At 54.6% G+C, this 19,782-nt stretch overlaps 1 protein-coding gene across 1 annotated transcript; it reads left to right on the top strand.

Moving 5' to 3' along the window:
* Positions 1-1,402: 1,402 nt before the first annotated feature.
* HJURP (Holliday junction recognition protein) lies at positions 1,403-17,443 on the top strand. Its single transcript, XM_066346147.1, has 10 exons — positions 1,403-1,427; positions 1,653-2,056; positions 2,399-2,465; positions 5,678-5,733; positions 6,408-6,507; positions 8,312-8,376; positions 9,958-10,065; positions 10,891-10,969; positions 12,690-14,224; positions 16,886-17,443. Exons 2-10 carry the CDS (start codon positions 1,961-1,963, stop codon positions 16,934-16,936), a joined length of 2,157 nt encoding a protein of 718 aa, XP_066202244.1. The 5' UTR covers positions 1,403-1,427; positions 1,653-1,960; the 3' UTR covers positions 16,937-17,443.
* Positions 17,444-19,782: the final 2,339 nt, after the last annotated feature.

Genomic DNA, 19,782 nt, shown 5'->3' with positions numbered 1-19,782 from the left:
AATAGCGAAGATCTGGAAACAGACCAAGTGTCCGTCAGAGGATGAGTGAATTAAAAAGCTTTGGTATATATATACTATGGAATACTACTCAGCCATAAGAAATGATGACATCAGATCATTTACAATAACATGGATGGACCTTGATAACATTATACGGAGTGAAATAAGTAAATCAGAAAAAACTAAGAACTATATGAACCATACATAGATGGGACATAAAAGTGAGACTCAGAGACATGGACAAGAATGTGATGGTAACAGGGGGTGAGGAGGAGGGGTGGGGAGGGGGCGAGGAAGGAGAGGGAGGTGGTAGGGGGAGGGGAGGGCTACAAAGAAAACCAGATAGAAGGTGACGGAAGACGATTTGACTTGGGTGAGGGGTAAACAGCATAATCAAATGTAAAAATAATCTGGAGATGTTTTCTCGGAACATATGTACCCCGATTTATCAATGTCACTGCGTTAAAATTAATAAAAATAAGATTGAAAATAATAATAATAATTCATAATACCATCATCCAGTGAAAACACCAGAAACATTTCAATATACACATACTCGGATTTTTAAAACATACAATGGATATTTTTATGTGCAAATATATAATACATATGTTTGTAATCCCCATCATACTAAGAAAAAATTATATGTATTTAAGATGACAATAAATACAGTTCTTCAAAATTGTTGTTAATGGAACACATAGATAGGTATCATTTACTCAACCTCCCTTCTCATATTGGACTTTATAAACATGCTTCATTACAGATCCTACAGTTAAGTCCTTGCCAACATCCTTGATTACTTAAGGTAAATCGCAAAGAAGGAGACTTCTTAAATCAAAGGATAAACACACTTTGTGAGCTTTGACTGGCACCCTTTGGAAAGCCAACCTGCCCGCTACATCCCATTCCTTTGTTTCCATCAGCCCTGGAGTGACAGAAGAGAGGGAACCCCTTTCTTGGATGCTTGTGGTTTATCATGCATCTCAGAGCGACGTCTCGCTGTCAGAGAGCAGTTTCTATGTCAATGCTGGGGCTAGCCAAAAGCTGTGCTTCTCCAACTACAGACAGGTGATGTCATTTCCACACCTTTCCAACATAAAACTATGTGCACGGTAACTCTGTGAAGACCAAGTCCCCATGTGTGATATAACTTCTTATAAAATGTAGGCAGGCACCTCTCTGGGAGCAGACTTGAAATAATCCTAGTGAGAGTTATCTCCTGGGGACATAATTTCGAATAGCACTTGGATGGTTGCAAAAGCCTGGCCCGGCCAGCAGAGGGCGCTGTGCAGGCGCCGCCGGAAGTGGAGGTTCTGCAGCAGGGCTGAGCACCCCACTCCCATCCTTGCAGCCTGCCCCCAAACCCAGCTGACCCGGAAGGAACTGACTTGTGGTCCTTCCCAGTTACACGGAGGTGGGCAGTGGTAAGGGACGAGTTTGGCAGTGGGTCTGGGTCACCTGTTTAGGTTGCTAAGGTGTGTGTGAGGGAGGACGGTGTGTGTTTGTAGGGAATGGTGCCAAATTAGGAGCATCACGCGCGGCTGCTTCCTTCGCTGGGCCACCACGTTGGACCATGGGTGTGAGGAAGTCAATCAAAGAGGACTGGGAGACCAGCAAGCTTGATTCTGGCCTGATGCTGTTATTCCCAGGTACCGCAGCGACCCGAGACCCATCGGGCCATTACGGTGCGCATGCGCGGCGGTACTCCCCGGTCACCCCCCCCAGACTTCGGGGCGGGGCAGATGCGGGAACTCCGGCGCGGATTGGCCGAGGAAAAAAAAAAAGCTCTGTTAACTGTGTTTGAAACGGCCAATCAGCACTCACCATCTCCACGTCAGCCAATGGGAAGCCGGAGGGGTAGGCAGGAACGGCGGGGTCTTTATTTGAACCGGGACGCGGGGAAGGGCTCGCCGTCGGGGTTTCCTGCTGCAGTCGGGGTTCGGGCTTCCTGCGCGCCATGGAAGGCGAGGTCTCCGCGGAGGACGCGCTGCGGCAGAGCCTCGGTGATAACCGCCGGCGCTTCCAGAGACGCATGCAGCAGCTGCTGGAGAAGGTGCACACCCCACCCCAGCCCGCTGGGAGGGGCGCGAGGCCGGCGTGGAAGGAAGCAGAAGGCAGGGTTGGGGGATGGTGTGGGAGGCCGACGGCAGGAAGGGGAGGCAGAGTTAAGGGCTGAGGGTCCGAGGGGGACGAGGCGGGGCTTAGGGGCCGGGGGCCGGGAAGGGGAAGGCGGCTTTAGGGGTCCTGGGAGCCGAGCGTGGCGGTCTGGAGGCAGGGGGAGGGGTGGGAGGTGGGGGGCGTCTCCAGACCAGCCTCGCGGTGGCGCCTCCTCCTCCCGCATCACGGGCTCCTTGCACCCTGGGACCCGACGTGACGCCCCTTCCTCTCCCTGCAGTACAACCAACCCTTCGAGGATGACCCGCTGGTACAGATGTCCACGCTGACCTACCGTACGCCCCAGGGTAGGGAATCATCGCCCCCTCCCCCTTCTGAATATTGACAATGGTTGGTGTTGCAAACTGACTTACGTATCAGGGCTTCTCTTGGGTAAATTGAAGGAGGAGAAACCAGAAGAATGCAGAGGAGAGGGGAGCCTGCAATGTCTGGGGTCTTACACTAGAGCCTGTGATCTCAGTGTTCTTGACTGAGGGAACAAGGGCAGACAGAAAGGTTTGAAAAATAACAAACCACGGGTGTGGGCCTTGCTGGTTATCTGTTCCTTGAAATGCACTGCGGTGGGATTGTCGAGGGAAGACCCTCTAGCCACCTCTCCCCTTCCCCTCCCTAAGACAGGAAAGTCACATAGGCCTGCAAACAAAGAAGTCATAGAAATCAGGCATTTGTTACGTGAAAGCTAAAGCTGTAAAGGTGTATAAGATGTAAGAAATCTAACTTTGGGGAGCATGAGTTTTGTTGCCTCTGTTGGGGTCACACTACTCTGCTGGCTGAATAAATCCTACTTCCTTCATCAAGTTGTCTGAACGTTTTTGTCCTCCTTTGATTCCTGCAATAAAACGACCAGAGAAAGTTTGCACTGGGTGGGGCTGTCAGTTCCCTCCATTCGGCCTTGTAACCAACTCATCATTACTAGCGAATGCCAGTCTCGGATTCAGTCCTGCCGGGTGTTGGGTAAGACAGACACAGAAAGGGTGATAGGACCTGCTCTTTAAGTGAAGATCTAGCTCTTTCCCCTCTTAGCTGACCCAGCCATACTTTGGGTGCCAAGTTTACACAGGCAGAAGCTGAGGGATTCCGCCTGCAGTTTCCTGTTGCTGTCTGGTTTGCGGCAGGCCGGCTCTGACAGCTCGAACCCTAGGGCAGGACACAGGGCTCTTCAGGTATCATTCCTACAGGCTTCACTAAGGATGGGCCTGGAATATTTTGCCAGTTCGTGTATCTTGAATACCACTAACTTCAGTGAAAATTCATTTCTGGCTCCCATTTTGATGAGGACAGCTGTTGAAGCACCTTAACACCTTAGTAGCCGTCACACTTTATAGCACGTGGAAGGCACATGGAGAGCTTGTTAAAACACGGATTCCTGGGGCTCTGGATGCGGAGAGCTTGTTAAAACATGGATTCCTGGGGCTCTGGATGCGGAGAGCTTGTTAAAACACGGATTCCTGGGGCTCTGGATGCGGAGAGCTTGTTAAAACACGGATTCCTGGGGTTCTGGATGCGGAGAGCTTGTTAAAACACGGATTCCTGGGGTTCTGGGTGCGGAGAGCTTGTTGAAACACGGATTCCTGGGGCTCTGGATGCCGATTCAGCGTGTCTGCAGTCTGATAAGGTGCTAGTTGATGGGAGCACAGGTCCCCGGACCTGTGGCTTAGCCTGGAGAAGCACTTCATTAGGGAGTGGTCTGTCTGGTGAGTGCTTGCTAGCTGACCACCCTTGTAGTGTAAATTTCCACTTAAGGCAACACCATAGGGAATAGTGTGGAACTAACACTCCCACCCTGATGTGATGAAGGTAGCAAGAAAGTAATAGTAGTTACTTTAGAAGTACATGTATACTTCTAAGAGTCAGGTTTTTGATTCTCAATCCTGCGAGGTGGTCACTTCTTAAAATCATCCTTGGCTCCTAGCAGGGGGAAAACGCAGAGGTTAATGAACTTCCCCATGTCACTTAGTTTTGGGCAGATAAAATATATTATGCTCACTTTGTTAAAGATGGCGCTGCCCACATGGAAGCCCATCGCCCAGGTGATGGTATTAGTTGCCCTTCCTACTTGGGATGGGCGTGATTATATTAATGTGTGTTGGGGCGGGCTGTGGACAGGCAGGATCCTTGTATCCTGGGACTTGGTTTTGGGACTAAGCCTTTCCCACCCTTTTTGATGTGGGGTGGTGCAATCTCATGAGGAATCCCATTATGCCTCAGATAAGTGACTTTGTATCAGAGACTTCCTTGTTTGTATATTGGATTAAAGGTTTTGAATCTACACTATAAAGTGGGGCAGACCTGCAGTTTGCTCTTTTGGTTCCTGAGATTAGCATTAGAGAGGAGAGCAGAGAAAGGCCACATGGAGAAGGCCAGGAGAAGCAGCCAAGATGGTAGAATGCTGAAGGAGAAGCCAGTTTGTGCAGAGAGAAGGAGATGGGGAATAGAGGTGAATAAGGCTAGTGAGCTAGAAACCTTTGATTCTAGGAAACTCGGATAAGTCAGTGGCTTTGTGAGCACTGAATGAGTGGGTTTTGGAGCCCAGTGTGTGTTTTTACTTGCCTACTGGGTACAAGCTAGGATTAAAGGTAAAGGCCCACCAGTTCTTGGCTCCGTTTCATTACCGTCTGTCCGAATCCTATACGGACTTGCACGGGCCAGGCTGCTGTGATGGTGGCTGCGCCTATTGGCTTTACAATTAGCCAAGGTGACAAAGCCTGGATTTGACTCCCAAGGGCATTTGCTCAAGCATCACCCTGTTCTGGAAAGGCTGTGTAGCACAGTGGCCAGGAGCACAATCACTCACTGTCCCAGGTTCACAGCCTGGCTCCACCATGTGGGCACGTGGCCTGGGCTGTTTACTTGACCACTTTGCTGTATCTCCTTCTGTACAGTGAACTTGGTGAATGCCTGTCCCAGTAGGGGGTTAGAAGTCCTATTCGAGGTACATGTGAGTTTTTGTGAAGATGAACCAAGGGGCACTTGGAAAAGGTGTAGAACATTATCAGCACCGTGGAAGTTTTTGCTGCTGTTATCATTAACGACTGTCTCAAGCCTTGACACCCACTGGTCCCTTCTGATGATGAACTTGAGTTGACCGCTTAACGCTTGTTCGCAGAACATAGGGATTGCCTGCGAAAGCGCTCCCCCCCCCCATCTCTGCTTGTGGTATGTAGGTTGCCCTCTATATCTGACTGAAGGAATAAATACAGTACTTGGTACTCGTGTTTCTTGTTTTCCATTTAACTTTGTGGCTTCATGGTGAAATTTGACCAGCTGCTGCCCAGTAGGTAGAGATATTCATTAACAACCAATTTTTGTCTAATCTCGATTTTAAAAAAAGAGAACTTCAACCTTACAAAGAGGAAAAACAACAGATGATCAGAAATAAGGGTTGGTTTTAATACTGTAGTTTCCTCTGCCTCTCATTGTGGTTTTCTTTGCATGCGGATGAAACAGAAGCTCGGTGTTCAGGATTACTAACGTGGTCATTTTTCTTTCTTGTCTTAAGGATTGAGAGTTTGGGGTGGAGGACTAGTAACGGGAAAAACCCAAGAACAAATCCAGGTATTTCATGCCGTGCTTGGTTGCCAGCACGCCTTGCTGTGGAGGGGTGCTGGTGGGGATGAAGGTGTGGACACGTTACTGTTTCCCTGTTTGTAAGGACTAAGAATCATTTCTTCTTTCCTTCGTCAAGTGCAGGGAGGAGCTACGGGATGGATGTTTAAGCCTTTCCTGCCCCCCCACCCCCACCCCCCGCACCGAGTCTCCTCTGCCACAGGCTGAGGGACTCTGACAGCTGGAACCCCTACGCAGAGCTGGGCCAGTTGGACAGACCCCTCCCAGCCCCACACTTGAGCCACAGCTGCGAGCTTACTTAGTTGAGTTCTTACAGAAAAGCCCAAGTCCCGGTCCTTCCGGGAAAGAAATGCCTTGTGAACAGGGAAGAGGATTAGGGAGGGTGCCGTGCGCAGGGTCACGATCCTGTCCTGCCTGGCGCTGTCTTCCGAAGCCCGGGTTGGTTGGCCTGTTTCTCCCTGAATTTATCTGGACACCACGGACAGGGGGCCTCAACCGCCTGCTAGAGGGTGTGAGGCCTTTATCCTGCCTGGGCTGGAAGAGAAGTGTTGTGGGCTCCCTGCTCTCCCACGTTAGAGGGGGGCCGGAGGCTTGTTACTTCCCAGTGGCTCTGAACTGTGTGGCTGAAACGAGTGTGTCTGTGTCCCCTTCTGCACTTGGAGGGCTCCCCAGCGAAGACTGTCGGTGGGAATGACGGCCCCGGGCCGGCCTCAGCTGGCGGTGACGAGCTGCCCGCGCCCAACACACAGGACCTGGGAGAGGGTGAGTGTCCCCTGGGCCAGAAATCGAGGGCTGATTTGTTTCTGTTACAACATTTAAAGTCTGGATTCCTCACCACGGCTTTCTCTAAGGTCTATGTTATATGGTAGGACATCTTAAAGGGTCCAGTTATTTCCACCTACACTCCCCATAGGAGCTGTCTTCACTGTGATACTTGGCACATAAGCAGACAGTACTCAAATATTCTAAAGTAATAAACATACACCCCCCCCCACCCAATTTTTTTAAACTTTTTGTAAATAATAATGTCAAGAATTGCTAAGACCTGAGATGTGCCCTTAGAAAGTGGTGATATGAACCACTAACTACTACAAACATCTTGTTGTCTTCCTTTCTCATTTTCCCATAGGGACTTCCTATTCTCGCAGCTTCTGAAAGCCTGGCCTTGGCACTGCCCTCTCTCCTTCCTCCTCAGCCCACCTCCTGTCTTCACAGGGTGGCCTTTCTCGAAATCTGGCCTGAGCCCTTCGCTCCGGCGGAATCCCCAGCCCACACCCTGTCTGGGTGTGTCTATTGCCTCGTGGCCTCTCTCCTTGAATACTTTGCCTAAACCCTGCATATCTAAACTGGAAAGGTCAACCCACAGACTCACCCTTGGTACGAGGCTCACACCACCTGCCCCACAGAACGAGCCAGAAACCCGGCAGCCCTGTCCCAGCCCCGCCCTCGCCCCTCGCATCCAGGACGTCGCTGCCCTGTGCCCCTTGCCCCCACTGTCGCTCCTGCTCCTCTGTCCCCGCGCCCCCTGGACACCCCCGGGACCGGCTCCTGGCTCCCTCTGCCCACTGACAGTTGGGGTCATGCGAGTCGGGTCACTCCAGTCCCCTGCTCAGAGCGCTGCAGGGGCTTCCCCTTGCGCTGGGTCACCAGCAGAACCCAGCCCGTGCCTGACCTGACCTCTTGAACTTCACCAGTGAGAGTCCACTGACAGTGTTCATTCTGATGAGCAGCGGGCCCACGGCCCAGATCAGATCAGAGCCCGCTTCTACCTCAGCTCTTGACACCTGGCTCTCCCCTCGGAGCAGTGAGATAACTCTAGTGACAGCTTTGGGACAGGCCCGTCTGCAGCCTCTGTCCCCTCCGCCCAGCCCTCCTCTGCGGGGCAGTCAGGAGTAGGGGGAAGGGACATCCTCCAGGGAAAACAGCTCGTTCAGAGTAGAACTAGAAAGACCAGCTGAAGACATTTGCTCACAGACGTTCCGTTTACCAGTGTTGCTACACGTATTAACTCTTAAGTCCTTGGGTCCATGAGTTTCCTGGATTGCTTGAAATAATTGGAAATAGTTCCTTCTAGAGCCGCACTGTCCGGTATGGTAGCACCGGCCACCTGGGGCCATTCAAATTAATTGAAAATGAAATAAAACTTAAAATTAATTCAGCTCCCCAGCCGCACTAGCCACGGTCCAAGTGTTCAGCAGCCCCGTGTGGCCGGTGGCTACAGTGGCCAGCAGAGGGCGCTCTCCGTCATCGCACAAAGTTCTGTTGGACGCTGCTGGGTTAGCAGGACTCATCTTCTGGGGTCAGAGGTCATCGAAAGAGCTGGAAGGGACGTTAAAGCCGCTTCTCCCTGTCTGCAGCCCTTGAGGCAATTTCTGTTCTAATGAATGGGGTCTCTGTGTCTCTAATATTCAGGAACAGTGACAGGTGACCTGTCCTTAAATGGAGCGTACTTAAAGCAATTGGGATTTTTATAGTGTGAACACGCTCAAGGGATACAGACGCCATGCTGGAGGAAAATGCCAGCTTTCTTAAAATTCTGGTTGAAATAATGCTATTTTGCTTTCAGAATCAGAAAACAGTGGTGCTGATGACTCTTCGTCCCGGGACAGTCTGGCCGCGGAGGCCCTGATGGTAAGACCCGCCTCCGGCACTGACAGGGGGGCAGTCAGGGTGGGGGCGCAGGTGCGCACCCTCGCTCCTGCACCTTCCCCTTCTGAGGCTCGCTCCGCTCCTCCCGCCCCTCACGTCGTCGGTCCTGCCCGCAGTTCCCCTGGGCAGCGGGGCAGTCCTCAGCCCACCACTCGGCAGCCACCCCTACCCCAGAGGTTGGAGGGTGTCGCCATCGTCGTGTCCCGATACACCCCCGCCCCCGCACGCACGCACGCACGCACACAGAAAAATACAGCTGTGGCTCCCGCTGTGCTGTTCGCCTTGATCGAGCCGCGACCCTGAAAGCCGGGTTCTCGGTCGACCTCTCTCCATCGAGGCCGTGTCCCAGGAAGGTGTTCTAGGGAGTGTTCCTAGGTGAGCCCTTGAAAGCCCACCGGGTCACGAGGTCACATACTCTGGCGGGCTATTATTCTGTGGGCTGTCTCCCAGCCTGCCCCCGAGGTCCGGGAAGCCACCTGTCTCTATCCAGGATCTGCTTCTCCCCGTTCCTCCCCTCTGGGATAGATGGGGACACACACAACGTGGAGCGTCCCACGTGGCCCGAGGCAGGTGCTAGAGGACCTGCAGTCTGGTTTTCCTCCGCAGTCACTCGGTGTGGTGCATGGGTTTGCTCACGCAGCCATGAGTGGCTGTGAGTGTCTACCTAGAGGAAAGTGGTGGCCCCGGGGGAGTGCTTGTGGGTACTGTGCAGGGGAGGAGCAGTGACGGGGAAGTAGGTAGCCCCACAGTAGGGACACGCGGGACAGTGCGTGTCTGCGTTGCCCCCATCTGCGTCCCCAGGCCCGGCCTCGCCCCACTCGGCTGCAGAGAGGAGAGACAGACCCACTGTGGGCACTGTGTGGCCGGGGAGAGACGGCCAGCCTCCCCACCTCCTGAGTTGGAACGCAGAGTTTTTATTGCCTACAGATTGGGGCCCGTTCTGGTAGCTGCGTCCTGAGCACACCTGAGGACCTGCAGCTGGTTCTCCTCTGTCCTGCTCTAGCAGCATTGTCGTACCCTCTGCAGACCGGTATCTCTGTCTTCTGACTTCCTTTCGGACCGGTACCACTCTTAAGTTCCTACGGTCAGATTCCTGGTCAGGTGGGCCTGGACCACTTTTACTAGAACCAGCGGGAAATGAAAAGTGACTTTGAGAAACATCATTTAAAGATTTGCACATTAAGGCCCTGGCCAGCTGGCTCAGTGGATAGAGTGTCGGCCTGGTATGCAGACGTCCCAAGTTTGATCCCCGGTCAAGACACATAGGAGAAGCGTTCATCTACTTCTCTTTCCCTCCCTCTCTTTTCTCTCTCTCTTTCCCTCTCACAGCAATTGCCTCGATTGGTTTGAGCATTGGCCCTAGGTGCTGAGGATAGCTCAGTTGGTCCAAGCATTGGCCCCAAAAGGGTTGCCAGATGGATCCGGTCAGGGCTTTATCTCCTTTCCTCTCATTTGAAAAAAAAAAAAAGGTTGCACATGAATGAGCTTGCCAGTTTATTCCAGAATCCAAGAGCTTGTCCATCCCTAAAAGCCCTCGGAGTGTTGACCTCTCTCCTCTGTCAGCCCGCAGTGCCTTGGAGCCCCTTGAAGGACGACTTAAGAAGGAAGTACCTGAGCCAAGTGGACATGCTGCTACAGGATGCAGAATGCTCAGAGGTGACCCATGCCACAGTACGTGTCTATGTGTAACTGACCGGAGACAGGCGGCGCCCGGAGGCACGGGGTGGCCAGTTCTTGTTCTCTCTCCACGGAACCCGTGAGGAGCGATTTTCCCCCAGCCCTCTCGCTCACAACTCACCTTGAGTCAATGCTCAGGGTCCTCTAGGGCCCCAAGGTCAAGGACGCTTGTGGGTGTGTCACTGCCCCCACCCCATTGCCCATCAGATATCTAGTGGGGCCCCGCCCTTGGGTGGAGAGGATCAGCCCTGCAAGCGGTAGCCCGTCTCCCAGGGTCGGGCCGCCTACTTCTCCTGCGGCCTGTCCCCCAGTGTTTTGCCTCCGTAGCTTTACAAGGCTTGTCGATAGCTCTTAACAAGATAAAGGGCATTTTAATACCAGATAGCTAGGAAGTGCACGTGTGGGATAAAGAACCCGTCTCAGAGGCAGCAAACTCTCCCGGAACATGTGTTTCCTTCCTGTGCTGCTGCCCAGAGGACCCCTGAATTAGTGGGTGCACCCGAAATGCCTTCGTCCCAGAGCGGCAGGGTGGGCCATGCGGGAGGCCACCCGAATGCAGTATCAGGTGTGACCGAGACACTCTCCCCAGCACTACTGTGAGCCCAGCCGGCCGCTGTCCGAGACACTTTCCCCAGCACTGCTGTGAGCCCAGCCGGCCGCTGTCCGTGGTCATGGCATACACCTGTCGCTGCTGCTGCCAAGCTCAGATGTCCGGTCCCTTCCCATACCTGCAGCGTGGCACTGGGGGAGAACCATCGTCCTGGGCCCCTTGCTGACAGCTCACAACTCCTTTGTGAAAATCACTTGCTTTGATTTCAGCTCAGTGACGACGGAGGTGGAACCGACACACGTGTGAGCGTGGTGCCCTCCCTGGCCTGGCGTCCCGGTCCTGCCCTTGGTGAGTGTGACAGACTGTGTGAGCCGTGTCCCACACGCTGCCGGCAGAGCCACCCGCCCCTGGCACCGCCGCTCAGGCTGAGCACGCCCCGTGTTTGCTGGGCAGGGTTCGTTGACGTAAACCGTTTACAGACGTTTGCCATGGATAGGTAGATTCTTCTTAAGAGTTTGAAAAACTCACTGCTTTTTCCCTCTCGGACTCTGGCATACTAATTGCTAATTTGTTCCTGATCCCAACTTGCTATGTTGAGGATTTTTGAATCTCTAGGAAACCTAGGACTCATGCCGTAAATTACATGCTTCACCTACATTTAACCGTCAACTTTGGTCAACTTGGTTAATCATCTCACACACACACGCTGTATCTATTCCTTTGCATCCAAAGATATCCCTAGGTGCTTCACAAGTACCTCCTGAAGGCAGGGCAATGCTAGAACAGCCTCCGGCCGGGCACTCGCCAGCAGGGTCGCAGTGACAGCACACCGTCACCCGCTGGGTGGCCTTTCTTGGTTTGTTCGGCCCGTGCAGCACCCACGGTGTGTGAGGTGTCCCCTTCTGTCCAGAAGGCTCCTTGGCCTTCCTGTCACCGTTGTCCTCCTTCCCCTCGCTGACTTGCTTGAATCGTCCTGGCTGCTGGTAGTTTTGCGGAATGTCCCTCCCTGTGGACTTGTCCAGTTGTTTTCTCCTGGTTACATTCATGTTCAGCGTTTTTGGCCAACAAACTTCATAGGCAGTGTGTCCATTGAGGACATCTTATCAGTCTGTCCCGTTGTTGGTGACTCGAGTCTGGCTGCTTGGCTGAGGAAAGACCCATCAGATCCCTCCCTGCCCACGTGCCTTTTCCTTGCAGTCCTCTGTGGGCGCTCCTGCGATGGCCTGGAGGTCTTTCCCCGGAGCCGCCGGGTCACGCCTGTTGCCGGAGCTGGTGCCTGGGCCTGCCGTTCCGGACCCCCAAGCAGCAGTTCTTGTCCTTAGACAATCCCACTGCGGGGGCATGTCCAGGATATTGTATACTGAGTTATTTCGATTGTTTTCTCTTTCGTCTGTGACCAGTTTTGTATAGAGTTAGGGTCATCTTTTCTGTCTGTTTAATTTTAGAGTGATCCCCATCTTTGTTGGTTTAATTTTTTTTTAACATATGAAACATTCGACATCGTGTACAAGTCAGCCGTCTGGAGAGGTGTATCCAGACTCATTCCTTTTGCCCTCCCTGGAGGCAAACAAGGTCGTGATTTTCTGGTTCCTCATTTGTCTCTGACAAGGCAGCCAGGCTCTACAGGCCAGGCATCCCCAAACTACGGCCGGCGGGCCGCATACAGCCCCCTGAGGCCATTTATCCGGCCCCCCACCGCACTTCCGGAAGGGCCACCTCTTTCACTGGTGGTCAGTGAGAGGAGCACTGTATGTGGCGGCCCTCCAACGGTCTGAGGGACAGTGAACTGGCCCTCTGTGTAAAAAGTTTGGGGACCCCACTGTCCCACGGGGAAGGGGGACTCCTTTTGGGAAGTTTGGTGGAGAGTAGAAATTAATAGTAGCTAGAAAGAAACCATTGAGAAGAGTGTATTCCCAAACCTTCATGAAATTTTTCTTTTATTCTTTTGCATTGCTTAAAAAAAAACAAAAAAAAAAAAAACAGTCACAATCACCCTTAGGCCCCATGGTCTCTGCCCACAGACTATTTGAAATGGTGACATGCCTTGACCTTGTGTGCTTCTCTCCAGGACACCGTGGCCCTGTCTCGGAAGGGAGTCCGCCTGTGCTGGTCACATCCTCACACCCTTGCTCCGCAGACATGGCCATTGTGCCCAGAAATGACAGTGTCCTGTGGCAAGAGGCCAGTGGCAGCAGCTTCTCGAGCAGCCAGTCCTCCGAGGCGGACGGCCTCTGCAACGTGACCATCAGCGACCTGTACGCGGGCATGTTGTGCTCCATGAGCGGGCTGCTGAGCGCCAAGCCCTCCTGCGTCATCTCCACCAAGACTGTCATGGTCCGGGGCCGGAGCGCGCGCAGGAGGCCCAGGTGCCGGGGCTCGCTGAACAGGACGTGCTGCAGGGGCTGCCGGCACACGCGCGCTCAGCGGGGCTCCCGGGACAGACTCCGGCCCCGGGCCAAGCCGGAGCGGGAGGCAGGGCTCCTGGGAGACTGCCGGGACTTCCGACCCCTTCCTGGCCCCCGGAAGGCAGGACTGGAATCGGGAAGGGCTGTTCTGGAGGTTCCCAGACTCCGGATCTGGGAGGAGCTCACGCGGACGCCGCAGAAGTTGTGGCCGTGGGTTTCCATAGACTCCTGGGCACCGCCTCCTCTCAGTCGGGAAAAGAGGGTAATGACATTGCAGTGGTTAATCTCTCCCGTGAAAACAGTCTCCAGACCAAGGCGGCCGTGGGGCGAAGGATGGCACCCCAGGGAGCTTGGAAGCAGGTTTGACAAGCTGCATCAGGAATACTGTCTGAGCCCCAGGGGGCAGCGCCGCCTGCCTTGCCCGGCCTCCCCAGCCAGCACGGGCACAGGTGGTCCGGGGAGCCCCGGGGGCTCAGAAACCCACCAGCCAGCTAGACATTTCTGCAGAGCGAAAGCTAAGAGTCTCGGCAAGGCTTTTGAAAACCTGGGCAAACAGGCCGTTGACACAGGATGGTGCCCGCCAAAGAGGGATCCCTCTCCGTCACTCGGGAAGAGCCACCCCACGTGGACCCTGGGCTGCTCTGAGCCTACAGCTGACCCTTTCCGAGGAAGTCATCCTGGAATGTACAGGAAGTCAGCATCAATCAGCGAAGCTATTTCCTTACCCAGGGTACGATCTCCAGACTCTGTCAGAGACTGTTACAACAAAATTAAAGAGAAATTTGACCGGCTTTATCAGAAGTGTTGCCAGAAATCGCCTCCGTGGACGAAGGTGCCTTCTCATACCCGAGCATCTCCAGATAAAGCAGGTGTGCAGGTTCCGAATCAAAGGGAAGGCTTCTCTGGAAAATCCAGTCCGGACTCTGGCTTCCAGGGCCCAGCGAAGCTGTCATCGGCACCCCGGTGGAGCTCAAAAAGTTTGCTGGGCTCAGCCGTGATCGAGGTCCATCCATCTCCACGCTCCCCCCTGCCTGCCCGGTGCAGCCCTCAGCCCCGTGGGAAAAGAAGCCGGTCACCAGACCGTGATGGGTGCGGAAGGGGGCGGGCTGATTCCCGTGACCCCTTCCGTGTGGTGGGCAGGGCCTTCCCGAGGACAGGGGAGGAGGCCGGCTCTTTCCAGACCCACTGGGGGAAGAAGGTGAGTGGTTGTTGGATGTGGTCTTCTGTACTGTACATGTTAATTCTCTGAACTTTCTTCCAAATTTCATCCCCTTCCATCAAGCACAGGTCCGTGGTCAGACGCATCGAGGCGGAGGCTCTCACTGGAGTTCTGCGTCTTGTCCAGGGGGCTGCGTCACTTTGCACGCTCTGTCCCTCGCTGTCAAACTGTCATTTCCTGCCTCTTCATCTCACACTCAGAAAACAGCTGTTGTGAGCTCTTTGAACCCCTTCCCCTGAGCTGTTACCATCCTCGCCCCTCTGGCCCCTGTGGGCCCTTCCCTGCCCTTGCCCACTAGGACTTGTCAGCCATCAGACCCATGTGACACCTGGTTTGAAAAATATTTCAAAAGCAGAATGCTGTGGCTACCCGTGGGACTGGGTGCTGTGGACGCAGGAGTGACCGCCCCTCTGACCTGAGCCACCGGGGCCGCCGCTGCCCCTTCTGTCTGGCGAGCTCGGCCCCGGGCTCCGGGCGTCCTTTCCTCCCCCTTCCACTCCGGCCTGACTTCCGCCTGCATCCGGCCTGTGCCCGCCTGCAGCCACCCTCCCACACCAGCTCCTCACGCCCGTCCCTGTGGCCTGAACCACAGGTGCCTCGTGACCACCCCTCCCTCGCCAGCTCCTCACGCCCGTCCCTGTGGCCTGAACCACAGGTGCCTCGTGACCACCCCTCCCATGCCAGCTCCTCACGCCCGTCCCTGTGGCCTGAACCACAGGTACCTTGTGACCACCCCTCCCACGCCAGCTCCTCACGCCCGTCCCTGTGGCCTGAACCACAGGTGCCTCGTGACCAGTGCTGTCCTGCCAGCCCCCGCCCCACCCTTGGGCTTCTCCAGGGCCACCCTGTCCAGGCTGCCTCACCACAGCGCCTCCCTTTTCTCTCCAAATGGAGTTCCGTTCTTTTCTCGTGTGTCCCGAAAACTTCAGACCTTGCTTCTCACCCACCGTGTTCGTGTGCCACCATGTCCCCCAGGGAGCACATGGTGCCACCTTAGGTGTCACTGTAGGATACTGTCTGGACACAGGCAGATCCTCTAGGTCTGTGGCTCCAACACCTCGACTCAGTTCTAGAAACTCCCATGTGTTTTGTCTTATTGCTTCATTGTTCCTGTGTATAAAATCATACGTGAGCTAACCAGACAGATTAAACCGCCTGAGTTGTAATCTGTCTTCTCAGGGGAGGGGTGATGTCAGTGCTCGGGTGACAGGAGAGGTTCCTCATCCGTGACACCCGGGCTAGGGACCTTTGGTGAGACCCCACAAGGGGCCAGCGGGGTCACTCCAGACCTGGGGGGCAGCCGCACGGTGGGGGGGCCGCCGCGGGCAGGCCTTTGGCTGGATTCGGTCACCTTTTCCTCCGCTCTGGGCGTCTTCCCGTGTCTGGGCCTCCCTCTCGTCCCGCCCGCCCCCGTAACTCCAAAGCCCACTTGACTTTTCAGACCAGGCCACCGGCAGGGTGATCGGTCCCGTGAGGTGGAGGCTTCCAGGGGTCTGGCCACGTGCTCATCAGACATTGGGGAGCACAAAGCTGTGCTCATTGTTTCCTCTCGGATCACCTCTTGTCACCCTCCGGGGTCCCCTTGTTTTTCAGCTAAAAGGGTCCATCTCACCAAAGGTGACTCCTCGAGGCCAGGGCCGTCTCAGGCTTCTCCTGGCCGGATACATCACATGCCATTGTCCCACGTGCCTGACCTTGAGCTCTCCTGGCCGGATACATCACATGCCATTGTCCCATTGTCCCACGTGCCTGACCTTGAGCTCTCCTGGCCGGATACATCACATGCCATTGTCCCATTGTCCCACGTGCCTGACCTTGAGCCCTGTCCTCCCTGGGTCTGGTCCCTGTGCTGTTCCCCGTGTCTCCTGATTTGCTTGCACCCGTCACCTCTCCAGCCGCCTGCAGCTCGGCCCCTGGAGCATGACGGGCCCCTCCCACCCCCCTCTGCCTCCAGCCCACCATCCGTGTGCCAACCACCACGCCCTTCTCACCAGCTCCGCCGTGGGGGCCCCTGGGGCGGGCCCTCCTCGCTCCCCTGAAGTGTGAAAATCTCCACCACCAGTTCCATCTTAAACCACAATATAAACATATTTAATCATTTTCCTTCTTTCTCTAATATCAATTTCTTGAGGAAAGAGACCGAATTTTTGTGAGCTGTGACTCCAGAGGAATTAACATGCTGATATCTGAATGCTTTCTGTTCCTCGGGCCATGTTGAGCCTTGTTTATACCTCCTTCCTGCATCCCCCATGAACCCTGTGCTGAGATAGCTTCTGTCTCTGGGTAAATGAGGAGGTTCAGCTGAAGTCTGAGAGCCGCTGAGCCCACAGCGCGTGCCCGGTGGGGCCGGGGTTGGAAAGCTCCGTCAACGTCAACACCGGTGTGCACCGCTCGCTGGCTTAGGGTTACTCTCAGTTTGCTGTTGTTGTTGCTTTTTGGGGGGCGGGGGTTGTTTCTTTGTTTTTCTAGGGTTTTTATTAGGGTATTTATTAAGCACGGGGTCATTTTCTACAGTGAACACACTGTAGACTGTATACACAGGCACTGGAGTAAATAGGGAAACAGTAAGCTTTGGGGGCCTGGCGTTGGTAATTCCAGTGACTGTGCTGGAACCGTTCTTGTTGGTTTATTTTCTCCTAGAGGAAAGAAGAGCGCGTCTCTCAGGACGGAAGAGGCGGGAATCTGCGTTAGAAAACTCGAAGCTGGATGTCTGCAGCCAAGCTCCATCAGGGCACTGTCCCTCTGTCCCCTCGTCCCACCGTCCCTCTGCCCCCTCGTCCCACCGTCCCTCTGCCCCCTCGTCCCACCGTCCCTCTGCCCCCTCGTCCCTCTGTCCCCTCGTCCCACCGTCCCTCTGCCCCCTCGTCCCTCTGTCCCCTCGTCCCACCGTTCCTCTCTCCCCTCGTCTCACCGTCCCTCTGCCCCCTCGTCCCACCGTCCCTCTGTCCCCTCGTCCCACCGTCCCTCTGCCCCCTCGTCCCTCTACCCCCTCGTCCCACCGTCCCTCTGTCCCCTCGTCCCTCTGCCCCCTCGTCCCACCGTCCCTCTCTCCCCTCGTCCAATGTGTGGGGGGGTGCGTTTTAGTTCTCGGGAATAGAACTTGCTTCAGTTCTCTGCTCTTCAGAAAGCCAAGGTCAATGAAATCGGTCTTGTTGAGTTGACAGTTCTTGGTTAATGAACTGCTGGAATAAAGTTGCTCCGTTTAATCATCCTTCCCAGGGCTGTTTGGCGCATTGTTCTCTATGCTGAGTTTAGACATGCCAAGAGGACTGATTCCCTCCTCACGTTCCCATGTCCTTAGAGAAATTTGTTTTTCTCTGAAACCCAAGTTTAAGCCCTGGATACGGTGATCCCCGAAGGAAAACTGTCGCTGCTTAGTCTTAAACTCATACCTGTGGGATTGAATACCTTCTACCTCACAGGTAGCAAATTAAATGTAATTCACCCATAAGAAGTCATTTTCTGGCCCTGGCCAGTTGGCTCAGAGGTAGAGCATCGGCCCATCATGTGGAAGTCCCAGGTTCAATTCCCGGCCAGGGCACACAGGAGAAGCACCCATCTGCTTCTCCTTCCTCTCTGTCTCTCTCTTCCCCTCCCGCAGCCAAGGCTCCGTTGGAGCAAAGTTGGCCTGGGCACTGAGGACGGCTCCATGGCCTCTGCCTCAGGTGCTAGAATGGCTCCAGTTGCAATAGAGCAACACCCCAGGTGGGCAGAGCATCGCCCCCTGGTGGGCATGCCCAGTGGATCCTGGTCGAGGTGCACACAGGAGAGTGACTGCCTTCCTGCTTCTCGCTTAATGGGGAAAAGTCATTTTCTGTTTCCAGAGGAGAGCATACAGCAGGGGTCCGCAAACTTTTTACACAGGGGGCCAGTTCACTGTCCCTCAGACCGTTGGAGGGCCGGACTATAAAAAAAACTATGAACAAATCCCTATGCACACTGCACTTATCTTATTTTAAAGTAAAAAAACAAAATGGGAACAAATACAATATTTAAAATAAAGAACAAGAAAATTTAAATTAACAAACTGACCAGTATTTCAATGAGAACTATGCTCCTCTCACTGACCACCAATGAAAGAGGTGCCCCTCCCGGAAGTGCGGCAGGGGCTGGATAAATGGCCTCGGGGCCGCATGCGGCCCGTGGGCCGTAGTTTGGGGACCCCTGGCACACAGTATTCAGACAGCCCCGCAGTGGTCCCCAAGCCCTCTTGTGGCCCGGTGGCATCCATGACATCTCACCACTCCTATTGGAGCTGTTTATAGTATCTTTGATAAAATGTTTCAAATATTCAGAACATAGTGGCTGAAACTATGTTGAGTGGTTGTTATATTGCCGTGCATTATGAGTTTTTTTATTTTAGATAGAAAATCACAGGGTAAGAGAACATATCTTCCCATTCCTTCCCTAGGCAGCCAGTCTCCCGATGTTAGGTGACAACACGAACCTTTTCCGCCTGCAAGCATCTTTGTGCTGGGACCGTGTGACCTGTTGGTTTACCTGTGTGTATTAGCTCAGGCTACATAGCGAAATGCTGCTGACTGGGAGGTTCACACTATAGAAACCTATTTCTCACCGTGCTGCAGGCTGGAGGTCAGAGACCAGGGTGCAAGCAGGGTCAGGTTCCAATAAAGACACACCACCCCCGCCCTCCCGCCCCCGGCCTGCAGGCCGGACCTCCTCACTGTCCTCACACGGCAGAGTGCAGAGTGCGGGCGCTGTCTGCTGCCTATTATGTGGGTACTGATCCCATCATAAAGGCCCCATCTCGGATGGCCTCACACTCGTGTTAGGGCTTCCCTGGGGGACAAGGCAGGGGTGGCCCCTGCCATTGTAGGCCTTCCCCCTTTATCGGGGAAACTCCTTCTTGCCCAGAACTGCTGTGCCTTGCCTCGCCCCCAGCCTGTCACGCAGCAGGCCTGTGCTGAGGTCTCTGCGGGCCTCACTGCCAGAGAGCCTGGAAACCGGGTTTTGATGTCTTGTTTTCTAGCAGAGGAAGGGGAGGAAGAAGGAACTGGCCTTGCTTCTGTGCCACTAACAGACCCCGTAAACTACACAGAACATTTGCACTCAAACGTGTACCACGCTCAGCGGGTAGACGCCGCCTCTCCCTTTGAGGGTGGGCTCCCGGGGGGGGGGGGGAGAGGCCCTCTGTCAGGCCTGGCCGTGGGCACCGGACGCCGTCAGCATGGCCGGGACTGAGACACAGGTGAGGACACAGGTGGGTTCCGCTGCTCTGGGCTGAGAGGGGCCGGCTGACCTGGGCACGCCCTCGGGGAAAGCGACACGGCCCCGCGGGGCCTGATGTCAGCCTCTCCCTCTCCTGTCCTGACTCTGGATGTCGTTGTCGTACAGTCAGGAATCCACACTCCACGTGGCAATGGAGGTTTATTTCCATGGGAAGGAAGGGACATGGGTTATCTCAGAACAGTGCTTTGCTTACAAACTAAATCCAGGGCGGGCTGCATTGCCGTGGGCGGGGTGGGCACCGTCAGGAGGCGGTTGGCACTTGAAATGCGGGCCGCCTAGGGGAGCCC

Source organism: Saccopteryx leptura, chromosome 7 (assembly GCF_036850995.1).
Source record: "Saccopteryx leptura isolate mSacLep1 chromosome 7, mSacLep1_pri_phased_curated, whole genome shotgun sequence".
Lineage (NCBI taxonomy): Eukaryota > Metazoa > Chordata > Mammalia > Chiroptera > Emballonuridae > Saccopteryx > Saccopteryx leptura.
This window is presented reverse-complemented; position numbering and strand designations above follow the sequence as displayed.

Excerpts from the sequence above, each read along its gene's own strand:
- HJURP (XM_066346147.1), top strand. The coding sequence starts at position 1,961 with ATGGAAGGCGAGGTCTCCGCGGAGGACGCGCTGCGGCAGAGCCTCGGT. Across the intron at positions 10,066-10,890 it reads CAGAGGTGACCCATGCCACA|CTCAGTGACGACGGAGGTGG; the intron begins GTACGTGTCTAT and ends CTTTGATTTCAG. Across the intron at positions 14,225-16,885 it reads AGACCCACTGGGGGAAGAAG|AGGAAAGAAGAGCGCGTCTC; the intron begins GTGAGTGGTTGT and ends ATTTTCTCCTAG.